The sequence below is a fragment of the Corvus moneduloides genome, chromosome 5 (genome assembly GCF_009650955.1).
Source record: "Corvus moneduloides isolate bCorMon1 chromosome 5, bCorMon1.pri, whole genome shotgun sequence".
Lineage (NCBI taxonomy): Eukaryota > Metazoa > Chordata > Aves > Passeriformes > Corvidae > Corvus > Corvus moneduloides.
The window spans coordinates 40024885-40051890 of NC_045480.1; the positions used below are offsets into that span (position 1 = coordinate 40024885).

The 27006-nt window shown below is 40.5% G+C and overlaps 3 protein-coding genes across 5 annotated transcripts in view; all 3 read right to left on the reverse strand.

Annotated features, from left to right (window-relative positions):
• CPE (carboxypeptidase E) overlaps positions 1-3626 on the reverse strand; it is a 56837-nt gene extending 53211 nt beyond the window's left edge. The window contains exon 1 of the mRNA XM_032108974.1: positions 3014-3626. Within this exon, the coding sequence (XP_031964865.1) occupies positions 3014-3611 (598 nt within the window). The 5' untranslated portion in view covers positions 3612-3626. The remainder of the gene's footprint in view (positions 1-3013) is intronic.
• Positions 3627-10532: 6906 nt separating this feature from the next.
• MSMO1 (methylsterol monooxygenase 1) lies at positions 10533-19130 on the reverse strand. The gene is made up of 6 exons (XM_032109709.1): positions 19030-19130; positions 17095-17404; positions 15919-16067; positions 14870-14996; positions 12993-13147; positions 10533-11488 (listed from the first exon to the last, which is right to left on the reverse strand). Exons 2-6 carry the CDS (start codon positions 17347-17349, stop codon positions 11281-11283), a joined length of 894 nt encoding a protein of 297 aa, XP_031965600.1. The 5' UTR covers positions 17350-17404; positions 19030-19130; the 3' UTR covers positions 10533-11280.
• An 848-nt stretch (positions 19131-19978) lies between these two features.
• The window catches only part of KLHL2 (kelch like family member 2), a 59984-nt gene continuing 52956 nt past the window's right edge, over positions 19979-27006 (reverse strand). For 2 of the 3 annotated variants that reach the window (XM_032108856.1, XM_032108857.1), the window contains exons 12-15: positions 26485-26613; positions 22032-22172; positions 21749-21892; positions 19979-21096 (exon numbers count right to left, since the gene is read on the reverse strand). In XM_032108856.1, coding sequence (XP_031964747.1) covers positions 21068-21096; positions 21749-21892; positions 22032-22172; positions 26485-26613 — 443 coding nt within the window. In that variant the 3' untranslated portion in view covers positions 19979-21067. The remainder of the gene's footprint in view (positions 21097-21748; positions 21893-22031; positions 22173-26484; positions 26614-27006) is intronic. The other variant, XM_032108858.1, reaches the window with a different exon arrangement.

The following is a 27006-nucleotide window of genomic DNA, read 5'->3' on the forward strand; positions in this document are numbered from 1 at the left end:
AAACAAACATTAAAAAAAAAACCAACAGAAAAACAACCAAAAACCACCACAAAATGCACAAAACTACAAATGTTAGCCCAAGCCCTGTTTGGCATGAAGCACAGTTGAAGCTCAGGTAGTGTAGTGTTCAAGTTTGCAGAGAAGACAGCACACTCTCTAAGTGTTTAATGTAGCATCAGAAACTTCCAGCAGTCTCACGCTTCTGGCATTTACCACGGCCCCAGGAAGAGCTCAGTGAAGGCTCAGCTCGCAGCACCCGAGTTACTAATCTGGGTTTCCAAGATTTGCAAAGACACTTTGTATGATTATGCGAGAAACCAGACTGGCTCATGTGAAGTCATTCTGACTTCCAATGCAGTATCAGGACTTTAAGAAAATCCTCCTATAATGAATATTTACCCCAGGAAAAACGAGGCCTTTACGATTTGTTCCAGCTTCTTCATTCACTGAGGATTTTTTCCAGTTGCCTTGGAGGTCTAAAGCACATTTCTGAAGTTTTCATATTCTCTCAAATATTTTTTTTTCAAGCATTGCGCATATATTACAAATTAATTTTCAAAATTAGCTGATACTCTAAAATTGAAGTTGATTTACATGCTTGTGGACGATGAAACGCATTCACACAAGGCTACACAGCCATGCAATACAGGTGATTATGCAATGGTTGCATGTACATGCAGTATTTGATTTACTCAGTACAAAGCCTCTTTTCTCCATACAAAGAGTCTTTACTGATGCCCTGCTGACACTTTCCTGATCTATTTTGTCATCAACTTGCTCACTAAGTGAACACACACAATTTTTTTGTTTCACAGCTGTTTACTAGATGAGTCAGGTATCATCCCTGTGTACTCACCAGCCTTCTAGAAGCATGAGCTCTCTACAGACTGTAAGTCTATGAGCCACAGCATGTATTTTGTTCATACTTCCCTATATTTAAAAAATAAACCCTGTGACACACAGGTTATCTTGCAGGAATAGATTATGTTCAGAACTTATGACTTCTTGGCTGTCTGGGATAAATGAAAAGTAACTCTATGTATGTATATACATGTGTCTGTAGTGCTGTCTATAATTTTTTAAATAATAACAGATGAAGATAAGTAAGATTCTGATCCTGCAGGCTTTACCACACAAAATATCCTTATTCTGGTTGTTGCCCTAGGAATCAAGCATGGATGCTCAGAGTGAGCAGGGTTCCCCCTTCAGGTATGAACAGAATCAGTCCCACATTTCCTGCCAAGGCTGGTACAAGGCTCCACTTCTTTTACTGCACAGCTTAAAAAGACTCCCATGGAAAAATAAACAGTGCTACCTTTTATTCATAGTAGAAGAAAGGGTGCATTTTTTAGAAGAAAACACCTCTAATGTAGCCATTGGCACAATATATAGGTGTTTAGGCTCTGTAACAAAGAAGCAGGGGTGGTATCAATGCTTTTACAGTTCTTCCTAAGGAGTGCAAGGATAACTAAGAATGAGGTCTGTCTTGCTGCCCTTCCCAAAAAGATCCCGAGTTTCTCCCATGTGCCACTGCAGAGAGTAGCAGCTCTCCAGTTTCTGAGAAATGTTCAGAACCTCACAGAATGAAAGTGAGGATTGAAATAAAACAAGGAATTTGCTCTGGTTCAAACCCTGATTAATCCCCTTCAAAAAACAGCATTTTCAGCATCCACCACTAAAGATTGCCAGGACTCATCACATTCCCTGACATGTGATTTGGGCATTGCAACATGTGGTGTTTTTGTCTATAGGACTCCCTTAGTAAGGGGCCGAGCACGTTCCAGGAAATGTTTGACACTGTCTATAGCTTGTATGTGGATGCAATCCATAGAAATTTTTCTTTTTTGCAGTTTGTTATGCATATACTGCTGCATTCCATCTTGCTTGGGCTCAGTCACAAACCCTTTCTCACATCACTGACACCAAGAGAAGTGTGTCTCCAGGAAGAGCCATAGCCCCATCTCAGAAAGCACAGTGTGCTCTTTTTGTCCCTTTCACCTGGCTTGACACAACCGTCACATAAATGAGAGGTAGCGACTGTCCCCTGGCAGCAATGCAAAATCCCAGTGATAGCTGTCATCATTCTAGTGCACAAATTACACAGCGGCAATGGATTTATCCTTAGCTTCAGGATCCTCACCTCCTCTTATCAAGATGGCAACACACCACAAAGAAATTTTTCAAATTTCACTTCAATCCCTATGTTTTTCATTCCAAGACAATGCTTTACTACCCTGCATTCCTCTTACATCCTCCTTATGTCCAGTATCCTATAACACCCATCTGTAGCCCTAACATTAAGTCTCTTCAGGATATAAAGCAAGGTTATATTCAGGTCATAAAGCAGAATATTAAGCACTAATTGTATTGGCCAAATCCCCGGAGAGTCACAGAAGCCACACCTCCACCTAGAAGTCACAGACTTCCAGACCTGTGCTGTAACCCAGTGAGGGAAATGTGAGGACCTGGTTGCAGGAGCCTCACGGCTGGGCCAAAGGTACCAGGCAGCTTTCACGGATAAGCCCTTTCACATACAGACATTAGCGATACTATCGATTCTGAAATCGGAAACAATGAAATAGACACAGTCGTAGGTGTAAAACAAGTGCACGGCATCAATCACATTCCCTTCGATAAAAAATGTCCCAAACTCTTAAGTACAGGCAACCGCGCATCCCGTGCCGCGGTGGGTGCCAGCCCCCGGGGACAGCCTGCCCGTGCCACGCCGCTCCCACGGGCGCGCTCCTGCCTCACGCCGCTCCCCGAGCGCTGCGGTTCGTGCGGGGAAGGGCGGCCAGCGCCTGCCCTGCCTGCCAGCCCGCGCCGGGTGCCCGCTCCTCACATTTTATGGGGAATTCAGGCGTTTCTTGCCGCTACGGGCGCTAATTCCAGCGGCTGCGGACGATCGCTGACAGCCGGTGCCGGTGCCGCAGCGAGTGTTGGGGGCAGCGCCCGCAGCAGCCGCGCCCGCGCCGTTCCCTGCGCACAGGTGCGGGCAGCCCAACCCCCTTACCGGGCTCGTGCTCGCCGGGGCGGTCCGAGATCTCGATGACCAGGAGCTCCCGGCCCTCGGCGCTGCGCCCCACCGTGTAGATCCGGCTGATGGCGGGGCACTGCAGCCACACGGCCACCAGCGCCTCCCGCAGCTCGGCGTAGCGGTGGTACTCGAAGGAGATGCCCTCCTCGGCGCTCAGCCGCCGCCGCCGGCTGGCGGCCCCCGGCTCTGCCGCCGCTGCCCGGCAGGCAGCGAGCACCGCGCACAGCGCCAGCAGCAGCAGCCGCGCCGCCATCCCGCCCGCCTGCTGCTCCGCCAGCGCCGGCGGCACCCGGGCACGGAGCGAGGGAAGGAGGGAGCGGGAGGGAGCCCGGGGGCGGCGGGGCGGGGCGGGACCGGCCGCTCCGCCCCGATCCGCGTCCCGAGCGCTCCCGCGGAGGGCGGGGGCCGCGGCCGCACGATGCGGGCGAAAGCCGCTAAAGCTGTTGTCATCAACCAGATGCGAAAAAAAACGCTGCGAGAATCCGGGTGCGCGTTTTCCGCACCGCCTCATCATTTTATGGGGTCCCAGCGGGTTAATCCACCGCCACAAACCTAAAGTAACAGAGTGCTCCATGAATGATTCAGTGCTATTGCAGGGCAACGCAAATGCATTTGATTGACAGGGAAAACTATAAACCGTCATCTGTAAGGTCGCTTTGCTCCTCATTTTCAAGGCGTCTTTGCTGCATCACAGAAGGGAAAGGATAAAGCAAGACGTAGTTTGTGATACCGAGAGTTCTTAGCATGCCCCAATCTGTTCAAAGCGAATGCTCATGTGAAGAACCCTTCACCCTATATTAACAGACCATTTATTCTAGACCGCAGATACTACAGGACTTCTGAAGCCGTGTTTTTTTCAACTTGTCTTCATAGGCATAGCTGTTTAGATTATGTTCAAACAGCCTGTGAAGTTCGAGTGCTAAAAGCAAAAGGCTAAATGCTAAAGAGCAACTTCCGTATCAGGTTGTTGATTTGGGCTTTGGGGTTTTGGGTTTTGTTTTTTTTTTTTTTTTGCTTGCTTGGTTTTGTTTTTGTTTTTGTTTTTTTTAGGACACAAAGACTTGCTGGAAAATTTTGAGAGGTTCAAAATTTTGAAAAATACACATCCAATTCATCCTTCTAAAAAAAAAAAAATCTTGTCCTCAATAATTTAATGAATGTTTATTCTGATCTTCCAGTTTAAAAGGGTGAGCCTGTATAATGCCCCCTTCAATCACCAACTAATACTGAATCAATTTTAAGGAAGATTTTTAAATAATCCTTGGTGATATTGTGGATATTTTCCTAAACTGTGGGTGTCTACTTCAAATAAGATTACAATGGACACAATCTCTTCTAGGAGAACATTTTCACTGACCTTTGGTGATGCACCAGCTCAGAAAGTGATCCAGCATCTGAAACAGATCTGAAAGTACAACTACTATAGATAATACTTATATAACTGTCTCCACCTATATTCCTTACCTTCCAGGGCCCTGAATGTCAGACCTGAATTATTTGATGTGTTTCTTCATAGCAAGAACCAAAGTTCAGCCCTTCCAGTTCTCACCATCTTTCAAAGCCAACCGGGTTCAGAAGCTGCCCTGCCCAGTTTAATTCCAAGCTTACAAGTAGGCAACCACATGCAAAGGCACCTTCAGAGCACTTTTTGGAGCCTTTAACTCTTCATTCTTACTGCTGGAAAACTTTGGGAGGTGCCTGTCATAGCACATCCCATTAGCTCTGAGGTTATCACAATGCAAATTTGCTCTAAGTGTTTTGCAAGACTCGGAGGCAGAGAGACTCCTTGATACGATGTGTTCTCTGACCAAGATCACTGTTTTAATTTAGGATCACAACAGGACTCTCTCTCTGACTTCTCTCCTTCCTAACAGCATTGATTGGACTACATAAAAAAATTTGTTTATGGCGTCACTGCTTTAGAATTATGTGCAACATATGCAGCCCTCTCCAAATGGAACTGTAAATAACAGTAGCTGACCACACATTCAAAAGATTCATGTTCTTTGGCAGTATTGGCTACATTCATCACAGGCTAAATATTCCTTGGTTTCTTCATCACTTTTCCTTGCACTCAATACACAAAGTAAACAAATCTGCTGATGCTGTGTTTTTAGACTTACAATATCATCTTCTAAGAGAACTTTCTGATTAAAAAAAATCCCTTTTATTCTTTGTAGTAATTGTCATTGGCTTCCCTTCTAATTTATTTGACCGAAATACATCACTAAAAGATACAAATAGGCTGGGAAATCATCTGTTTATTTCCATCTCCTCAAGCAGTGAATTATTATTCCACTACATAAAAGTAGTCTCACAAGTAGATGTGAATGGATTTTCTTTTGTTTCCGTACTTACTTGCCCCCACCCTTCAAAAAATTAAGAGAATGTGTATTTATAAAAACACATGCATATCTTGTGTAAAGCAGGGTGGTTTATATACTATCAAATATTTAATTTTGAGCTCATGCATACTAATTTATTTTTAATAAGGGATTAAAAAACAATGTTTATATTCTCACACAGTTTAGGAGCACACGCAAAACTGAGTAGGAGGAATAAATTGATTTCTTTCTTTGTGTCTAATCCTTCCTCCTGTTTTCCATAGCTCAGGGATGACTATCTTCAAAGGCCAAATTTCTTTGTAATATGGAAAAAGTTTTGGCACTTGCCGTAGGATCAGAGGAATACTCCAACCCCAAGGGCATTCCCAGCCTATAAACATAACCAGGCACCTGGGTATGGCCTTGTGAGCTGATAATACTGAGAGCAGTGCACAGAGCACAAGTGCTCCAGGAAACCTACTGATCAGCAGATCTTCAATCTGGTTTACCTGTCTCTTATACCTGAGTCTGACAGCAAATAGTAAGTTATATTTCACCAACAGACACAGCCTAAATTACCTGGTAATTACAAAAAAAATTTCGTTAACATTTCCAAAGGACTTACTTATAGACAAATCTACATATACACGAAAAATACATATAATACTCATAGATGTTTACAGATTACCTCATTCCTTTGGCCGAACAGAATTTGCTGATTCAAATTTTCCAATAGTTTTGACTTGCCTGAATCTGTCTTTTTCAGCAAATCATCATTCACCAGCAAGCATATAAATATATTTTCCAAAATAAACTCACACTCAACAGAATTTTCCTTACAAGACTTGAGTCTTTGAACATTTTATTTGTGTGACAAGAGAAACAGGCTAAGGCAACTATTTTCTTTATTACTCAGAAAGATAACCCTAAATCTATGTCCATTACAAAAAACTCAAGTACATTAGGAACATCAGAAATCCTCAAAACACTCTATGATGGAGAGCAGATATTTACATTATTAATAACAATACACCATGGAAGCACTAAACTTCTCTGGTTTATATTCAGAAAGAAGTTTTAATGCTAGGAATAAAATAACTACAATCAATTTAAAAGAGAGGACAGTTGATCTCAGTGTTGACAAATTACCAGGCAAGGAGGTAGAGATAACTGTAGCTGTTAAGAGGATTTTACAAAACTTATCAGAATGCTGATTATATTCCCATACACTACACCTGACAGCTGTGGTCACTTGAAGCTCTGTCTTCAAGACAGAAGCATCTATTACCAACCTTCAAAATGTCTTGCACAACTCTGTGGCTCTTTTTCTTGGATAGACTTGCAAAACAGGGTTGAGATATAGGGAATTGAGGTTCTTCCCAGTACCCTGAGAAGGCGGCTAATGTAAGGCAGGGCAAAAGAAACACCACCAACAACAAAAAAATTAAAAATACAAATGCAGACCAGTTACTTATGCAGGAGATTACAGAAAGGGAGGGGGGAAAAAACCCACCCACCTTCCAAATTATGTACTGCAAGACCAAATCTTATATTACCTCCAGGTGTTAGATGACTCACACATGTTACTGAAACCCAACCCTATCTGGTATTTAGAACTGTTCTCTTGTTGGGTGGTGACCATCCCATACATGTAACAATTCTGCATTGAGCCTCTATGGGCTGCAATTCAAATTTCATACAAAACTTATTTGACATTTGCACAAATGGCAGTGACTAATTGCTGCCCCTTGTTGCAACTTGCAGAAGTAGTAGCTGCTCCTGGGGTGATGCTAGGTCCTGGACATTGGACTGGAATGCTGTTTCTGAGAGATGCTATAGCCTGGCTATGGTGCCAAGTACTCACACAGAGAAACTGCCATGCAGGATCATTGTGAAGGCTCGAAAAACTGGCTGATAGGGCTTTTTAAAAGTGGTGAGTCATGATCTTAGAGGAGCATTCTTCTGGTCTTCCATACGGACTGGTATTTCAAGTCCAAGGGTTAATTTATTCAGTGATTACATAAATTTGAATCATAACTGATTAAAATGTGTGGATGACAAAGAATGGTGAATAAAAAGGATATAGCAGCTCTGGAATGTGATTTACTTGGTAAGTCAAGCACATTTAAATGCTTCAGAGCAGCAAATTGTAAATTACACTTAAGAGCAAGAAATGTAAAACACGCTCGTGACAGTCTGGCAAGCAGCATTGCCAGGAGCACTGAGAGATCACTACAGATGGGTAACGACTGCATTTTTCAGTGCAATGCTTAGACAGAAGGAGAATGCTTAAGTGGGAGAATGTGATTGTATCACAAGGTGGTCTTAGAGCAAACGACCTGGACACACAGTTCTGGCATGTGCAGCTGAAACAAGGCTGTGAAAATTCAGAGACAAGCCACAGGAGTGATTTGAGAAACAGAAGGAATGGCTTTCTCTGGAGGACGATACAATCTGGTGAGCTGGTGAAAAATAAATTGAAAAGTGATTTGACTGCTGTGTTTATTACCTTCACAGACAGAAAATTACAGCAAGAACTAACGACACAAAGTTGCCTTCTCCCTGGACCTAGCAGTTAGAGGTTTCAATGAAAGATTTGCCAGAGGGCTGCAGCTGCCAGAGCGAGAGAGGCAGCCATAATCGGATGGAGATTTGGAGGCAATGAACCACACACTGTGGTTAGCAATCACTATTAGTAGCCATAATGAAAGTTTCAATAAATAATTTTTCAACAAAAATGAACATTGAAAATCTAGAAACATATCACAGTTGTAAAAAAAATTATCATAAAACATGCAGCATAACTCTGTGAGGAAAATAAATGAAGTCATATAATCTTACAATCATTATATCCATCAATACTAATATTTTCTGGCAAGCTGTGCTGTAATGTAAAATAAACCACCTTATTTAGTATTTCACATCAGCTGCCAAAAGCAGTTGATTATATTGCAATCCTAATCTTCATAGTTTATAATACTTTTCAAGTTTCCATGGGTTTTTCTGACATTAACTCCAAGAAATTAATTCATGGCTTTCATAGGACTTAATTATTGTCATATCCTAAGGAATAGCACAAACTGTTATTTCCCACAAGTGAGTTTTAATTAAACTAAACTGGACTTTCAGGAAAAAATGTAGTGGAAAATATTCCTCCCCTACTTACTCCCCTGTCCTACCATGTTTAAGACTTAAATCTGTCTCCTTGTTGAAGAAGAGGAAGGACAACTGATCATGTACAGTTTTATTGTGCGTTGTGAAGACCCAAAACTGTTAACCCACATATTTATCTTTTTTTACTATTGCACAAAAACCTCTTTTTTTTCAGATCTACACATACTCTATAGTATCTCTCACAAAATAGGGGGGAAAAAGTCAGTATAAGTCTTATTTAATAAAGGCCTAAAATCTAAAAAATATCATTTCCTAGTGCAATTCTTCATTTGCATAAAAGACACAAAGTAATGAGGTAGGTAATTTACTCACCAGCATCATACTCAGTAATAAATACAGGGTTCTACATTTGAAAAGGTGGTGGAGTGGTAAAATGCTGGTCCATCTGGGTCCTGAAGAAAACAAGCCTGTGGTTTTCAAGTGCAAGTTCCTGTGTTGAGAAGTCCAGCAGGAACACTTTTTCCCAGCCAAAAAAATTTATAAGGCACAGCTTTCATAATTCTCTAGGGATTTGTTAAAGAAAGAGGATCAAAAGCAATGATGTGATCACAGTGTATACTAAGGATATACATAAAATAACCCAAAAAACTAAAATAGCAATGGGTGTCAGAAAAACATGGATTCAAGTAATTTTAAAAGGCCTGAAAAACCCCCATGCACACTTCCCCAAATGATAGCGTGCTAAGACTGCATTCTTTATTTTTAAACCTCTCGAAGACTGGAATATACATTACAACTTTGTAAGTCAATCCCATCATGTTTTTAGCACTCCGCTTCAGCTCTCCAATAGCTGAGGAGACACCAAGCTTTTACAAATACCTTTACTGGAATATTTAAGCAAGAGGCTCCCAGTTGTGCGTAACATTGCGGCAGTGCGGGTGGAGGCAGAAGCCAGCAGGCTGAGAACCAGTGAGGAGAATGATGTTCACAGGGAAAAGCTGAAGCTCTGAAAGCTCCTTGTGTTTTTAGGCTAATGCTTCAGTCAAATAAAGCAAAGTACAGCTGCAGCTGCAGGATGGGAGTGGGAATTGACAAAGCAGAGGATAATGGCCATCTTCGAAATCTGATTAAAGACGTTGCTTCCACTATGGGGAGTGCAGGCTGGCAGTGTACATATGGATTCAGCAAGGCTTAAGTATCAGTCCCTGCTAAAAATTGATCAATACAGGGATTTCAGCTTCTGTTCACCTACCATAGTCAAATATATATTTTTTACTTATTTTTAGAGTGAAGGAGGAAAACACTGAATTCCAACAGGGATACAGATAGAGAAGTAAATGCTTCTATAGAACACATACAGAAGAGGAATCTGAACTACTTCCACCTCTCAAGTAATATTTGAGTCATTCTGCATGTCACTAACACCTTGCTTTTTGTTGAAGCCTGATCTCATCTGCACTTTCACTGGATTGTCTGAGTATTATACCAGATTGCATGTGAAGCAGCACTAAAATTCAGGTGTGGTCTTGAGTAAGCAAAACACCATGAAGTTCTCTAAGGGACTTATCGAGTAGATGAAGTGGTATTTGAAGTGTGAAGAGCAGTTGACATGACAGTACAAAGTGGAAGATCTTTTAAGGGTTTAAGCCCTTCTCAAATACTTCACTGTTATTTCCTGTGCAACAGACAAATACTTACAGTAGATTCAAAAATAGTAGACCACTGCTTCTGTGACTAGTGCAACTCAAGTAGTAGACTTTGAGATTCTAGCTTGTGATCAAGCTGTAGCCTGAGAATGCACTCAGCCCAGAAGATGGATACATAACTGCTCAATGTAGCAACAAGTCCTTCAAAACAAAAGCCAGCAGAATTTACATGTTCTCCATTTCCATTTCTTACTGCTGCCTCTGTAAGTAGTTTAACAGATGGCACTGCTGCAAACCATCCTAACAGATACTGCTTCTTCATTAAAGAGATGATGAGTAAGACACTACATCCCTACATGGTTTTTATCACAGCCTTGTATTTAAAAGCATATGAAAAATATAATACACGCATCAAACCAAACCACGTTTATTTCATCAGTCACAAGTGCAAATATAGCAACAAGTCAGATCAGCAAATTACAACACAGAGAAGAATGTCATGTAAATGCTAAGTACACTGACAGACCAACTTCAAAAGAGCAGCAAAAAACAGTGTCTTCAAATAAAAATTTCTATTCTTTTTACCTGTAATCTAAAATAATGTAATAAATCTAGGTCAGGAATGTCTCCGATAACTCATGTTTAGCCAGGTATTCTGTTATTAGCAGTTCACATTATCCAGTGTGCAAAAGACCTGCCCAAGCTTCCTAGTAACAGACATTTTGGTTTTAAGCAACTTTCACTCAATATTTAAATAATACAGTGCTGATGCTAGTTAATAACTTCTGCTATTTGATATTATAAATTTAAGGATATATATTTAAAAAAAACTAAGACCAACTTCAGTGTACATACGTAATTCCACCTGGATTCAAAAATGGGCAACATTATAGATAAACCTGATTTTTTTCTTGTCAAAAAAAAAAAAAAAAGATAGACACAAGTCATCTCCCATTTTTTTTCCATCATCTTTAAATCTGTAGTTAAAATATATGCAGTACTTATGTATAAAATAGAAAACATTCCCATTAGAAAGATACTGCTGTTCAATTAGCTGTTTCTCCCTACCTCGTAGTAGCCAGGGAACAAGATTTATGCTAAACACCCAATCACTATTTCGCTTTACAGAAAAGCAAAAGTTGACTTTTACACTGGAAATTTAGTCAGCCTTCTTCTTTGTTATGCACTGTTTCTTCTTCTCTTTTTCTTGATAGGCAATGAATTGCGAGTCTGTACCAAAGATTCTGTCCCACCATGTGAAGGTGGAAGCGTAGTTGCCGATAAAGTTCATGTGATGGAAATCATGAAAACGGGCCCCAGCATAGAAAGGCACCAGATGAAGAGGGTTCAGTGGGACATCGTAGCCACTACAGGGGAGGAAAAAAAGAAAACCAACTAGGGTAAGGATTTTTCTCAGACATAAACTACAAAATATTGACACTAACTTGTCATTTTTATAAAATAAAAGTATTTTATAGTATTCCAAGGTCCTGAGGTAATCACTATGATATTGGCTTAATATGAAAACAAGTGCCCTCTACTCCTAGCCAAATCATTCTGTAAATTATCCCACAATGGTTTTGGCACTTGCTTTTCAGCTCAGTTTACTAGGCAATACAAAAAAAATTTAAGCAGGTAACTTAAAAAAATCACTGCCGGCTTAGCAGTTTTAACTAAGAGTGACTTTAGGAAGGAGGAACAAGAATAAGTAACATCATCTTTAAGTGCAAGCTACGGACATCAGCACAGCAGCCCATCAGAGAGCATCTCAAATCAACAATTATTGTATGTCTACTCTTATTTTCAGCTTACTGCAAGTTCTTCAAATATATGATCAAAGTAAGATTAAAAGCAGAACAGTGTGCTCTAGAGGGATTCCAACTCTTTTGCTTAGTAGTACTGGAAAGCCTCTTACCACCACCTAGTGGGGAGAGCACAAGTCAATTCACTATAAACCCCTCCTGTGGAGAACAACCTAAAATGATAATTATAACAGGAATTTCCTATTTTGCATCAGTGAGTTTATGGTGTGTCAAAACATATACTTTGGGAAGTCTACAAACAAAATATGACTAAAGTTGGAATGCTTTATGCCATGGGTTTACTGGTAGTTTATGTTCCACTAAAACACCTTACACTCAGCTTGCAATAAGCCACTATCTGCTTCATAATATATTTACAAAAACAAAGTCAAGTGTTAATACTGTCATTTCAGAAATGAACTCTCAATGTCCCCTTCCTCTTGAACACAGGAAAGAAAAGCTCATCCATTTGTAAATGAACTAAACTAAGCCTGCTGGGATTTGCCCTAGCATTTTGGAGCCAAATTTGAAACAAGTCAAGAAGAGACTTGTACAGAGACAAGAAGTCTTGTCCTTTTTATTCACAATAAATAAACAAACAAATAAACAAAATAAATGTATGTATTTGTTTTAAAGAGAGCCAGTGGTCACACAGCATAAAGCTTCTCTTGAGCAAGAAAACGGTCTGGCAAAATACTAAACAGAAAGAACTATTGGCTGGAATATCGCTTTTTGTAATTGATTTTTGGTGTTCCAATATGCGTAAGATCACTTGCACACCAAGTGTCAATAGCCAGACATCCTAATGAGGCGCCTAGCTTCTCTAACCCTCCTTGAGAGGCTCTAGCTGAGAGTCCACACTCTTTTAATCAGCAAGACCTGCTGTTAACACCACCTGAGAACAGGAAAGAGTGATAACTCTCCAGGTGGTTGTGCCATTCTTTGCAAGACACATAAAGGCATTTTAGTGCAAAATAAATAGTACATCTGAGGGACAGAGACAGGTGAGTTTGAGACAGATGTAGGGACAAGAAAAAAAACAATTATTAAGAAGCAACGAGCATCTCACCTGTGTACGTCAATGGTTTCCATCAAGCGACAAATCACCCATGCCCACAGAAGAACCACATGGTTACAGAAAACGACGATTCCAATAAAAAAGCCAGTTCCAAGGATGAGTGTTTCCAGAGGATGAGCATATTCTGCTTGCATTCCAAACGGAGACTAGAAAGAGATGACAGACAGGGAACAGTCACCATTTTCAGTTTTATGTACTCCCAAATCAGAACCACCATTTTGCAATATTCTCCCTTTCCCATCACCCCACAAGTCTACAACAGGACAAACGGAACAATGCTGGGGGCAAAGGGAAAGGTATGACTGAGCAAGGGCCATAACACACATATTTAGCTCCTCTTTGGAAAAACAGTATTCCAAGGTCATAAGGATTATCACTCTAATAGTGATTCCAATCACCTCACTACTAGTTGAAAAGTTAAAAACTTTTATTTAGGCTTACCATCACCCCACGTCAAAACATTATTTCAGGAATATTAAAAGTGTTTGGCAAGTTCCTATTAGCTTTGCTATACATCCAGTCTTGGAAGAAAGAAGGAAGCCAAAATATTCTCAGAAGCAGGACTCACTTAGAAATTTATTATCAAAATAAAAATTAAAAATCTCTCATCTTTGACCATTTTTAAAAATAAATTTTTGCCACTCAAATGTTATTTTGAGATTGATATGACATTTTCTGTCATATACATATATATACACAAACACAGAGTCATTCCTACATTTCGTTTAGCAAAAAAAGACATTCCAGAGAGTTTTCAATCATAGAACACCATGCACAGAGAATAGCTTAAAAAATTTTAACCTAATGCTGAAGGTTATAAAATCATCAGAAAAAAATGAAGTCACTTTGTCTTAAAGGATACTTTAAAATCATTTCTTTTTACCATCAAGAAAAGTTCTTAGTGAAACAGCCATTAGGCTACAGATCACTTCAGTGAGAACTGCTAACCACTCTCAAGAATAATGGCCAAAAGCTGCTCCAGCTAGAGACCTGAGTGGCTGCCAAGAGCAAGACGAAAAAAGCAGCTGCTGCTGCAGATGTCTGTACATATGCACACATCAATCCATACCAAGCTCCTCTATTGCTGGCAGCATGCATAAACCATCCCCGACCCAGCAGCCTGCAGTTTCCTTTTGGCACAGTCTAGGTTATACACAGCAGCACAGAAATGAATAGCACTGACTCCTGGGTTCCACAGACAGTGCCACCTAAACACAGCAATATCATCTACCAGGTGCAAGCACTGCTGGATCCTACCTGGCTGCAGTCACGTGTGGTTCCTTACCTGATGCTCAATGCCACCTCCAACACCCCTGAATGCAGAACCACCCAAAAAGTGTGCTGCACTGTGCTCTCAATGCAGTACTGCACAATGGGCTATACTGATTCCAGAGGCCCTCATCCAGAGCTGAAATCCCTTCCTTGAATCAAGTACATGACGCACACGCCCTGGTTGTGCAAGAACTGCCTGTCTGATCACGTTCTGGGGATTCATATGCTCTGGGTAACAGCCCAGGTGGTGGGGAAATGATGAACAACCAAACCCAGGCACCTACTGTTTCCCTTCCCCTAGCAATGAGACCCATATGGACATTTTTAAAAGTCTGCTTTACCTTGGTCACAGATACGATCAGACTATACCAAGAGTGCGAGCCTTCATTCATGTGAAATGAAATGAAATAAAATGACGGGGTGTCTTCAGAAACAAAATGGATGACTGTTTTTGATAAAGAGCTCAAAAAAGACTAGTCTATCCTGCTTTCAGAAGGATGCCATTTTCTTAGGTCTTTCAAATAAGAGGTTTAAATAAGTTCTGTGACACACATACTAAAAACTATTATTAAAGAAAAAAATCAAGTAATACATACAACAAACTCATGGTGAACCTTATGGATATACTTGTATATTCTCTTGTGATGCAGCAATCTATGCAGGAAATAGTGCCAGGCATCCTCAATCACCGCACATCCAAAACACTGGGCAACCAGAACATACCTTTAAAAAGCAGAAGATCTATTACTTATACAAAATATTAGCAGACACATAACCCTGAAAGAGAATATAGTTTATATGGTAATAACAGTCAGCAATAGGTTTATACCTATTACTGAATAGCAGTGCACTACTTTTTTAACATGTTAAAAATATTAATTACCAGGTAAAAAGGCTATTGTGCTTATCAGCTCATCTGTTGATATGCTGAAGTGAGTTAGCACATGTTAACCCACTTCAGTTAGCATTAGGTTAACTCACAGAGTTAGTGTAAGAAGCTGTCATTTCAGTATTACAAATGCAGTCTACAGAGAACAACCACACACTGTGTGAGACCTTGATATAAAAACACAGAGTTGCATCAGCTATCTACACCAGAGAGCAAACAGCTCTCCAAGGAAGATGACGTTCTGTGATAAAAAACTACTGTTGGTGTTGGGGGTGGGGGAGAAGGGGGCACTTTTAGCTAATCCAGCTTTGTTTAAAAGTCTATCAGCTCAGTGCAAGACAAGAAGACTGTGAGGCAGGTGGTACACTCTCCCCTTTGAGGAACACACTACTGCTATGATATAAAACAAGGTTGAGGGTAGAGACACTTAGGAGAAATAAAAAAATGTGGGTAAATAAAACCCCCAGAAAGTCCAACATTTAAACCATCCCACCAGGAATCTTGCTTTGCTTCCATAAATTCCCTCCTAATCCCCCTTCTCTCCTGAGGATTAGAACATCTTGGGGCCATTTAAAAAAATTTAGAAAATTCTAATGAGCTCTTATAGCAGTTAAGCATCAACTGAAGGGTGATTAACAAACACAATTTACACTGCCAAAAAATTACTTCCTATTAGAGTTGATAACACTAATTGTTAAATATTCTGCCTCCAACTTTATGAAACTCAGCATCACCATATCAGAAAAATCTACGCACCATCTCGGCATCTCTTCCCACCCATATGGGATGTTAAAATACTCTGTGAAGTAATAGGTACCACAAATCAGGGGAAGCTGAATGAAGAAGTGATTGAAGAGGAGGGTTTTGAAACACTTCCACTGTTTTTCCCATGTTTCTGGTTTATCCTAAAATGAAGCAAAAAGAATCAATTGTATTACAGGTTTCTATTGCATTTAAGTGAAGTGCCACAAAAACTCATTTGGAGTCAGTTTAGTTCCACCTTGGAAGGCAGGTAACATGCCTTCCAATAACACAGATTAACTCAGGCAACACAAATAACATGGGATTGGATTCAGTTTCATCAAAGCCTCATTTTTCTAGGCTAGTGTTTTAAGGTAAGTTGTCTTGTCAGTCACCTCCAAACTACTTTTGTTTTTTCAGTGTTTACAGTTAGCAGGAACATTTGGTACTCAACAGTTTAACACAGTCCAAGTTTGCTTTTCTTCTTCACACCGCAGAATGTGTTTCCATTGCTAAAATAATACAAGGAGAGGCTGAAGATAGAAACTTGTGAAGAAATAATTGTCTTGAAAAAATCCAGTTTTTGCAGGGAAACATTCTACCAACTACTGCAATAAATTCAGAAGCTGGTGTCATTAATTTCTGATTCAAATTATAATGATCTAGGGGAAAACAATAATCTTTAGATACTGCATGTGCTTTTGCCTCCAGTTAGGAGCGTGCAATCCATTCCAGGCTTTCTTCACTGTTAAAATATTTCAAAATCCTTTCAAGAGGATGTGCATAGAGGTACTTCAAAGAAGACAACTGCTATTAAATAAGCACACCATGTAATTATTTTATACTATGAAGACACGCCTCTACCACCAGATGCCAGAATTCTATTCGCCTTCCCCTGCTGATATAAAAACTATGTATATGAACCTTTACTAACAGTAAGATTGACATACCCTTTCCTCTCTATAGCACCATGGTGAAAAGCATAACCCTTCCTTAGGAAAAAACAACTCCTTTCCTTCACCAAAACTCACTTCTTTTCTTTCCTGATACACAGAGTAATTTTACTTTGTTGCTTCCAGGATGTCCAAGTGATAGATGAAATGGGACCATATACACTAGGATACCACAGTTATATGATCTGCCTGATGTGCTCAAAGACAAGTCAGTGTATAGTTCACAACTTTCTCTTACCTGTTGAATTTTATACTTTTGCATGTATGGTATAAACTGAAAGATGAATCCTGGTACACAGAGCAAAAAGTATGAAACTTCATGAACTATAAGGGATCCCCAAGTTGCAATCTGGAACTTTGTGTAGTTATCCAGCATGTAATTCCAAGCATTTTTAAATGGTTGCTGCAGGGGATTGTCGGGTAAGAAAGAGTCTATATATTCCACTGCCAGATAAGCAGAGTTCAAGATATTAACGCTGTCGTTCATGGCCATGGTTCAATCACAAAACATCACAATTACAGTTCTTCTGTGGTTGTCTGTAAGTAACCTGCAAATTTTGAGAAAAAGTCAATAAACAAAAATTAATCTTCAGAGAAAAAAAAATTACATAATATAGTCATTACCTACTTTTACAGTAAAAACTGGGAAAGGAGGTGAAAGACAGATTCTCTTTGTACAGAATAGCCTAAAAGAACAAAGTTTTAGATTGGTTTTAGAGGCAATCAGCTCCTAGGTTTTGAGGTTATGTCAATGGAGCAAAAGCATAAAGAAGTATCAATTATTAGCCAAATTAATGTCAAGATTTTTGCAGGATAATTGTGTTCTGTAGCAAAAGAGCAACAGAAAGGTTCAAACAAGATTTAAGAGATGAATTAACTGTGATCTCTTGATTATCCAGTCCCATTCTCCTCATGGCCGTGAACCAAAATCCCTACAAATTACATCAACACTGCAGCTGGCCTGAGGCAATCCACCTTTTCCTGAGTAATGGGCTTTTCCTCACAGCTCCCAAAACCACAGAGGCTGCATTCCTGCAGGTGCCCTGAACTTGTGCCATTTCTACAGACTAGGCTCCTTGGTGGTTTGGCTTGGAATGGACCTTCAAGGGTTATTTACAGTCCACCCTCTTGGGATGGGCAGGGACATTTTTCACTATATCAGGTGGCTCAAAGCATCATTCCACCTGGCCTTCAAACACTTCCGGAGATGGGGCATCTACAGCTTTTCTGGGCAACTTGCTCCAGTGTCTCAGCACTCTCATTGTAAAAAATGTCATTCTTATGCCAAATCTAAACCTACCCACTTTAGTTTAGAAATTTTGCCCTGTCCTTTGTCACTACAAGCATTGGCAAAAAGCCCCCTTTATGTACCACAGGATGGTGACCCTTGAACCTTCTCCGGGCTGCACAACCCCAACTCTTCCAGCCTCTCCCCATTAGCGATATGTCCTCTGAATATTTCCAGGGCCCTCCTCTGGACTCCTTCTAACAGGTCCATCTTCAACTCTCTAACAGGTTTGCAACTCATGGGCCAGAGGACACTCGTCCATCCCCAGCTGGTACACACAGATTAGATCCCACATAAATCACAGAATCGCAGAATCAATTAGGTTGGAAAAGAGCTCTGAGATCATCAGTTCAAACCTATGACCCAACACCATCCTATCAACTAGACCACGGCACTAAGTGCCACATCCAGTCTTTCCTTAAGCACCTCCGGGGAGGGTGACTCCACCACCACCCTGGGCAGCCCATTCCAATCTGTAATTACCCTCGCATACTAAGCAGCATGGCAAGCCAGTACCCAACAACATTAGTTACGTTTTTCTTTCTCAGCAACAGCACCACGATGCTGCCACTTCCTATTAACAGCAAAAGCATCGTAGCAGACGCCAAGGCAGCTCACAGCCCGAGCTCCCGGGCCGGCGGACGCGCACGGAGACCTAACCACCGCCGCCACCCCCGAACGTGCCGCTGGGGAACCGAGGAGCCAGCGACCGGGCTGCACCGGGGTCAGGCTCCTCCGTCCCTCCCGGCCCGGCGAGGCAGCGGACACACACCGGCACACGCCGCCCACGCGCAGGGAAGGCCGAAGACAGACGGGCTCCCTCGGGGAACCCTCACCCCGGCACCCGCACCCGCACCCCGGGCCGCGCCGGCCCTCACCCCTCACCTGACGGCAGCGCAGCGGCGGCTCCGTGTGTGCAACAACAAGCGCCGGGCCGCCCGCGCCACCGCGCACCGCCCACTGGCCGCGCGGCTCCTCCCGGCGCGACCCCATTGGCCGGCGGGCGGCAGCGGCAGCGGGTCAGGCGGGCGGGGGGCGGGGCCGCGGCGGCGGCTCCCGCGCCGCCATTGGCTGGAGGGGTGGAGTGAGGATAGTGAGACCGCGGCGCGCGGCCAATGGGGCGGGAGCACGGCCGGGTGACGCGCACGACGCCATGGGGCGGGGCCCGCCCGGGTGCGGCAGCGGCGCTGGGAGCGGCCGGGAGCGCGGCCAGGGGCTGGACCCGGAGCCGCTGCCGGGACCGGTACCCGCGGCCAGGGACCGGACCCGGAGCCGCTGCCGGGACCGGTACCCGCGGCCAGGGACCGGACCCGCGGCCCGTCTCGCCTGCAGGAGCGGCACGGCTGCAGGAGGACACGTTGTCACCCGTGCAGGTGCCTGCGCCCGCTCCGGCGTTAATGAAAAGACTGAAGTGCAAAAGCGGCGGTGTTGTTACGGCAGCAGCGGCCCAGAGCCGCATTCACGGGGCTGGTGTCATGCGGGTGAAAATGTACCGTTCAAATAAAAGGTTCCCATTGAAAGCCTCTGCCTCGCCCCACCGTGCGTCACACCGCCCATGGAATTCGGGCACCTACGTGACTCCCGGCCGTGTCACCAATGTCACCGCTCTGATGCTCTCACGGGAACTTAGCGGTGGCCATTCCTGCACTCATGGCCACCCGCAGCTGTCAGAAACACACCTGCAGCAAAAACTCTCAATTCGTTGGCATTCAGACGTTTAGAACACCAAGTTCTCCCCCTTCCCTCCACCCCCTTTCCCCCCACTTTATTCCACTGATGTCAAGATTATTTGGTTTGAGACTCGTATTGAGAAAAACAAGTTTTAAGCGACCTGTTGGCATTAGGAAACAATGTACAAACTTTTATTTGAAGAAAATGTCTCAAATATGACAGTAACTTTGGTCATGTTAAAAGGAGGCCATCCAAGAACAAATAAAAATGTGCTGCTTTATAAGCATGGCCACATACAGTATATTCAGATATTGGCTAATAGAAGCTGAGGTTACACGCATAAATAGGCCTTTGTACCATGCAAGTTCAACGCAATTGCATACATTCACTATAAATTTTCAGTTATTGTCATGCCAAATCACCTTTTGGATAAAAAGGTAAAAAAGAAGTAACATCTAAATGTGACCAAAATTGAACAGGAAAAAAAACCCCCGTAAGTACAGACAACATTTTTATTAAAAAGATATTGAAATTACACCTGCTCAAGAAGTGTTATACCGTCTCTGATCTCCTTCAGCGGGAATTAGTGTTAAGCATTGTTACATATCAAAAAATACATCTCTGTTTTACAACATAGTACTGACATATTCAAAGTACTGTGCCAAATTATAAATAGTAAAATCAGGTTTTGAAGAGTTTCAATAGAGAGCAACTTATGCTCACACAAACATATGCACGTAGTATAGTTATGTAACAAAAGTTTTATAAAAGGAAACAAATTTACCCCATGCCAGCTTGAATTACTGAGGTGGGATTCAATACCTACTATGAAGACTGACAGTTCATTTCCTTAAATATATTTATTAGTCTCTGGAAAAAATAAGACAAAAATTTACTTTCACCAGAATACACACTATTCTTCACTCACAATCCGTTTCTCAGTCATTACTGACAGAAGTCGGTCCTTATGAAAGTGTTGGGGTTTTTTCTGAAGACCTTGCAATAAAAAAAAATGGTCCACCAGACTTCAAGAGTTCAATCAGCTTCTGCTCAACTGCAGAATAATCCTACACATTGCTTCTACCTAGAGTAATCTTCATCATCTGTCATCTGTAATTGTAGACAGTCACATCTTCCACTGTGACTCAAGGTGCAGCTACAAGTAGAGAAGTGCTTAGATACTCAGTCACTTCAAATACACTTGTTGAAGACTGCTTCTAGTGCATAATCAAGTTGAAAATCCCTTTACTGATCATAATGGTTTGTCAATAACTGTAACACCTAGAGGGAGAGGAAAAAAAGGCATAAATATTTAGGCAGTATTTTTTTTATCAAGGAAAAAATACATAAAATTTTAATATGATACATTGCAATCAGCATTTAACTGTGCACCAGCATCAATGTACTTATTTTCCCCTAATTTCTCTTTGACACAAAGCTGTCTGAATCAGTGCAAAGTTCTGAAAGTTTCTGTGACTTGAAAAAACCTGCCACTAATCAAGTTTAATTTTGCCATCAGTGAAATATATACTTAACATTCACTAAACAGTCATTAAACAACTCATTTGAAAAACTGCAATTATTAAAGGAAAAGATTTCTGAAAACAGCTCATTTTCTAAATATCAAATCCCAAAGAATTTCAGAATTGGACACCTTAGACTGAGACACAAATTTCTTGTTAAAGAAACTGGTCATACCAGAATCATCTTTCTGACTCACCACTTATGTGCTAAATCACTCTTGAGTACACTTTAATCCCTTTTCTTTTTTCCTTGTAGTGAATAATTATTTGAAGTCATCATTCGAAATGTACCATCAGATTCTTCCTACCCATTTTATTATCTCAGGTTTTACCTATGAAAATACTCTCTTTGGACGCTTTGTCAAATGCTATACTTTAAAAAGTCTATTAGAAATATCTATATGCCTTACCTGCATAGCTCCTTCCTGTACTCATACAAGATGACACAACCGTCCATTTATCAGTTGTTGGATTATAATATTCCACTGTTGATAAATTACAGGAACCGTCATCTCCTCCAACTACATACAAGAGACCATTTACAGCACAAACACCTAAAAAAGTGCAGGAAACCAGTATAAAAATTAGACTTAGACACTGCCCAAAAGCATGTTTTTTATGAAAGCAGAAAAAATCCAAGTACATGCCATTCACAAATGACATTGGCACAGTTCTAGTCGTTGTTGCACATACCTGCATTCCTTCTGCACATGTTCATGTCTGCAACCTGCTTCCAGGTACTGGCAATGGGGTCAAACACTTCAACACTTTTCCTTACCAAAGGACCATCATGACCACCTACTGCATACAATAAATTGTTTAACACACCAACACCTGCAAACATATGAAAATACTCAGAATTAACCATAGAATTATTTGAATGATGCAAAGGAGAAACAACAAATATGTCAGCTAACATAAATCCTTCATTAAGTCAATGTTGGAAACTATTTCAGAAAACATTTGGGTCAGGATGCATTAAAGCAAAGAGACAGTAACTACAGCAAGACACTGATAAAATGCCTTGCGTGCCCATCTACCATACTGCAGCATACAAAGACCAGAGCTGTTCTGCAACAGAAGATTTAGAAAATTTTGGATGAAAAATGACGTGCAGGAAAATGAGGCTTGTAGAAATTTAGGACTAATTAGAAGTGACAGTAAATGAGACAATGTGCTCAGCCAGCATAACAGAAATCTGACAAGATGATAAAGTGTAAGTGAATTTTTAGAAAGTAAAAACTGTGCAGTACAGAGGATAAAAGCTGAATGGATAGACATTATACAATAGGGATATTTCCACTGAAGTGTTGGAATACCTTCTAAACAGATAGATGGAACAGAAGTAAACAGTTGAGAGCGAGTACCTTCTCTGGGATTTGAAGAACACCAAGCGTCTTTGAACCAAGCTTCAGTTATCAAAATATCCAAAAGGATATTAAAGGGTGTCCTTTAATCCTAAGGTCTCCTTTACTTTACAACAAAAGCTTATCAATTTGTGAGCTTGGAATGAAGGAGCGAGTAAAGCTACTTCTATCTATTTGCTATTTGGACTGCACATACTGGAAAGATGGAAATGGGGGAAGCGGAAAGAAAGGCCTCTTTATTTATTTCTCCCTTTATAATGCATTATTAGAACCCAAACAATGAATTTGAGAAACATGGGGGTTTTTTTTGCATTAAAACTTCTGAGTGATGGACCATAAAGACAACTTAAAAAGCACTTCTATGAAAGTATACTGGGAAATCTAATAAATGCCACATTTAAGACTATGAAACTCAAAGCAGAGATACAGGTTTGCAAATACAGCTCATAAAGGATTCCATGGAAAGGGAACCACTTAAAATCTTTTTTAAAGGGAAACAACAGATATGAATGCAAAAAATCAGGTAAGTCCCTCAAAGAAAAAAAAATATTGGATGTTTAAAAAAAAAAAAAGAAAAAAAAAAGAAAAAAAAAAGAAAAAAAGAGAACCCCGAAACTTTAATAACCAGCTGAAATATCTTTGAAAACATAACACTAATTTTGTATTTAAGAGTCATTCCTATATGTGGAGAGAAATTACTCCTGCTGAAATGACTAAATTTTCTTATTAAAGAGACTGATTTTAATAATTAAAGGAAGAGAGGAAGGAAACATGGAAGCTAATTGGTACTGTAAATCTGAAAAATAGCTTCTCGATAGGACACTCTTATAAATCATGCTATTTAGTGCTTTATCAGTGATATTCACTATTAACATTTTCCCATATCCTTACCAGTTAATTTAATTCCTCTTTTATTGCTATTATTTCTAGCTATCATGCCACAGCACAGTATGACAACTTTTCTTTCTCCCACCCTGATCACACTTTATTAGATAGGATAGTAAAACATTCATCTTTTGTAGAATTAAACATTACAGAGCTAGAAGGAGGGCTATGATTTTCAGTTTAAATATGTGATGTGATGTGATATAAATCCCCCCACCCATGCTTTCAATAGAGTTACTGGCCTTCCTATTCTGTGTGTAGAGTTTTCCCTCTGCCACATTGCCACTTTTTTCTTTCATAGCTCCTTATTTTTAATAATGTCCTCCATTCCTCCATGGTGCTTCATTTTCCCTTAATCCCACACCCAGTTTCCAGGTCCTACCTTATTTCTTGCTCCTTCCGTCTGTATCCTCTTGTTGCCGTCTTCTGAGTTCTCCTTTCTTTGTTATTTTTCTTCCCTGCCCATTTTTCAGGACCCTGTCTTATATCTCTCAGCCCTCCCAAATGGCCTATATCTGGATCTGAAGTTCCTCCTCCCAATATGTTGCTGGAAACAGATCTGTCCCTGTATTGATCAACTGAGAAGCAGTGGGTACTAAAGAAGAGTAACTGAGGGTTAACCTCTGAAAAGTTGCTTTTGAGTGAAGCTGAAGCAGTAGGAACAGAAGAGATAAGCTTAAGTTCCTTGAGATGACCAGACATCCAAAAGTTTAATACAGGAATAAAATTCTCTTTAGTTAGCCCCCATAACACCACCAGGACTGATTGCCAGTCCAAACAGTTCTGGTGGGTTTGGCTATTTGGCCTCTACAGCCAAGCTCAATCAACAGTCACAATTTTCACATTACCACCCACTCCTCTGCCATGCAAAAATATAATTTTTCACGTAAATACACTGAGTGGCACAGAACAATGCTGATGATTTTACTCAATTATATGAATCTGGAATAACTGTCTACATTCAGTTTTCCTCTCCATTTTTTTTATCAGTGGACAAGGTAAAATGCAGAACACAGTTGAGTAAGCAAACACAGGGACAAGGGAAAAGAGGAGAGGGGCAGGAAGATCCCAGTAGTTAGTATATTTAAGGAACTAAATTTCAGAGTTGTAGAAGAAATTCAACATTTAAAAAAAATCTGAAAACATCTACTGTATAAATAGGCTACAAGCACAACAACCATTTGCAAAAAAAGAGCATCAAAAAATAAACCCCAAATGCTGAAACAAAATGTGTGTGCAGGCAGACTGCAAAATGAAACTTTGTTACAACCCACCAACACTATTTGTCTTTGTAATGATCCTTGTAACTTGCCCATTTTATATAAATATTTTTCTCAAAACTTGCCAATATTAGACAGGAATATTTTCCAGTACCCTTACTGCAACTCTGTCCAGTTTTTAATCCAGAATTTACTTCCAAGAAGCACAGACTGAGTTACTAGAAGTTTCACAAGACAACTCTGTTTTCTTGAGGTACAGTGTATTGTGTTTCCTTCGTTAATATCAATTTTAGTTTAGAAACACAACTGAAACATAACTTTTAGTAATAAGAGTTATCAGCTTGCTGATTTTGTAAGGATATGATGGAAGTGTAACAGACTATCTTAATTTTAGTAATGAATTTAGTACTTTGATAGATTTCTTTTGCAATTATTTGAACCTAATTTAAACATCATTATACAGGTAAAAACTGTTCAGAGTTAACAAAGAATAATGGAAGGTAAGATGAAAAATTGGGATAAGTACTAATCATATACTGAGCATACTAGAAGTCCATACAGATTTGTAGCAATATCTCTTCCCATTATGAAGCATTAATGCAATCACCAGTAAATATTTGAAGGGTGTTGCTAAAAACCACCATTAAGTACTTGGCAAAAAAGTGACTTAACTACTAAAAAAATAAATGTAGAAAATAATATCATGGAATTTGACTTGAAAAAGTCCATGGGAACGCATCTAGAGAAATAAAACAACTTCTGCAAGTTGAAAAAACCTGAAATACCAAAAGACAAATAGAGGACAGTGAACAGCAAATGAGATTCAAGTCCATAATATAAATAGATAATGAAAATGCTAAAGTCAATTTGGAGCTGTGGAAGCATCATTTCATTAAACAAAAGTGGAATACCACAGGCACTTTTAAAGATGTCTTTAAAGAGAAATATACATACTCAGAATTGCAAGAAGGCAAAAAGAAATCCACAAAAATAAAAAGAAGGGATTTTTAAGATTATACAAAAATAAATGGATATACCTTGCCTAAATGAAAAGGAAGTAACATGTAGTAGACTGTACATGTACAGAGGATGTAAACACCAGGTGATGAGAAGAATTACTGAAGGTGAAATAAAGGGTACATAAGTAGAACTAATAGGATGAAACCAGTAATACAAACTTAAGAATGAACAAGGACAAAATTTCCTGCAGTGAATCAGAATGCAGAACAAGTCCTCCAAAGAGGTGGAAACTTAGTCAGAGTTCACAAGTAAAGTCAACCTGAAAATGCTGTTAGAATAATCAGCCCTCACTGGCAAAGAGATCTTTGTAGAAAAGACATTTTTTCATCCTTGCTGTATAGATTTTGATACTTCAGAATTGAGGTGATCGTGATTATTACAATCCATGAGTGTTAGTCTATGTTAAAAACCATCAGAAGTTGTGGGAAGAGGAGAAATACAAAAGTATGAAAAAACAAAGAGAGATATTTACTATGAACAGACCGAATCTTATTCTGTAGAACCGTTTTGTTTTTATAACCTACTGTGTATCAGCCATTTAGGACTAGCACATCCCATTAGATTCAGACTTTAGCTTACCTTTTATATTTTTAGATACATTTTGAACCCATGCATTTTCATCTTTACAAGGACAGCTGCTCCTTGTGCACTCACCTGCCCCACTCCGCCTAGTGCTCATTTCTGCGACATAGCTCCACTCATTGGAATTGGCATCATAGCATTCTACTGAACTAAGGCACTGCCGTGACGCTCCGTCGTAGCCACCAACAGCATACAGCTTACCTGGGGGGGAACCAAAGGAGCCTGCCAGCTGTTCATGCACCCACAGGGACTGGCACACAGGCAAAGAGGAAGGCATCGGTCTCTGATTAGCTACTAATCAGCACCAGTCAATCACTTACTGAGTTTCTATAAAACTGTTTAGGTTAGCATGCCACAAGCTGTTGTCATTTTTAGGATGTAAAGGCACCCAGTAACCAACAACAATGGGAGTCAAAATATTTTAAATTGCCTAGCTGAAATATAGAGGTAAGGTTTTTAATTAAGCATTGTTCAAAAGCAAGCTAATTCAAGTATGTTCAATACTGGAAGCTCACAAATAGGCTTCCTAGAAATATCATAAATTTAGATGAAAATCACTTGTACAGTCTGCATTTTCAGATTACAAACAGCAGT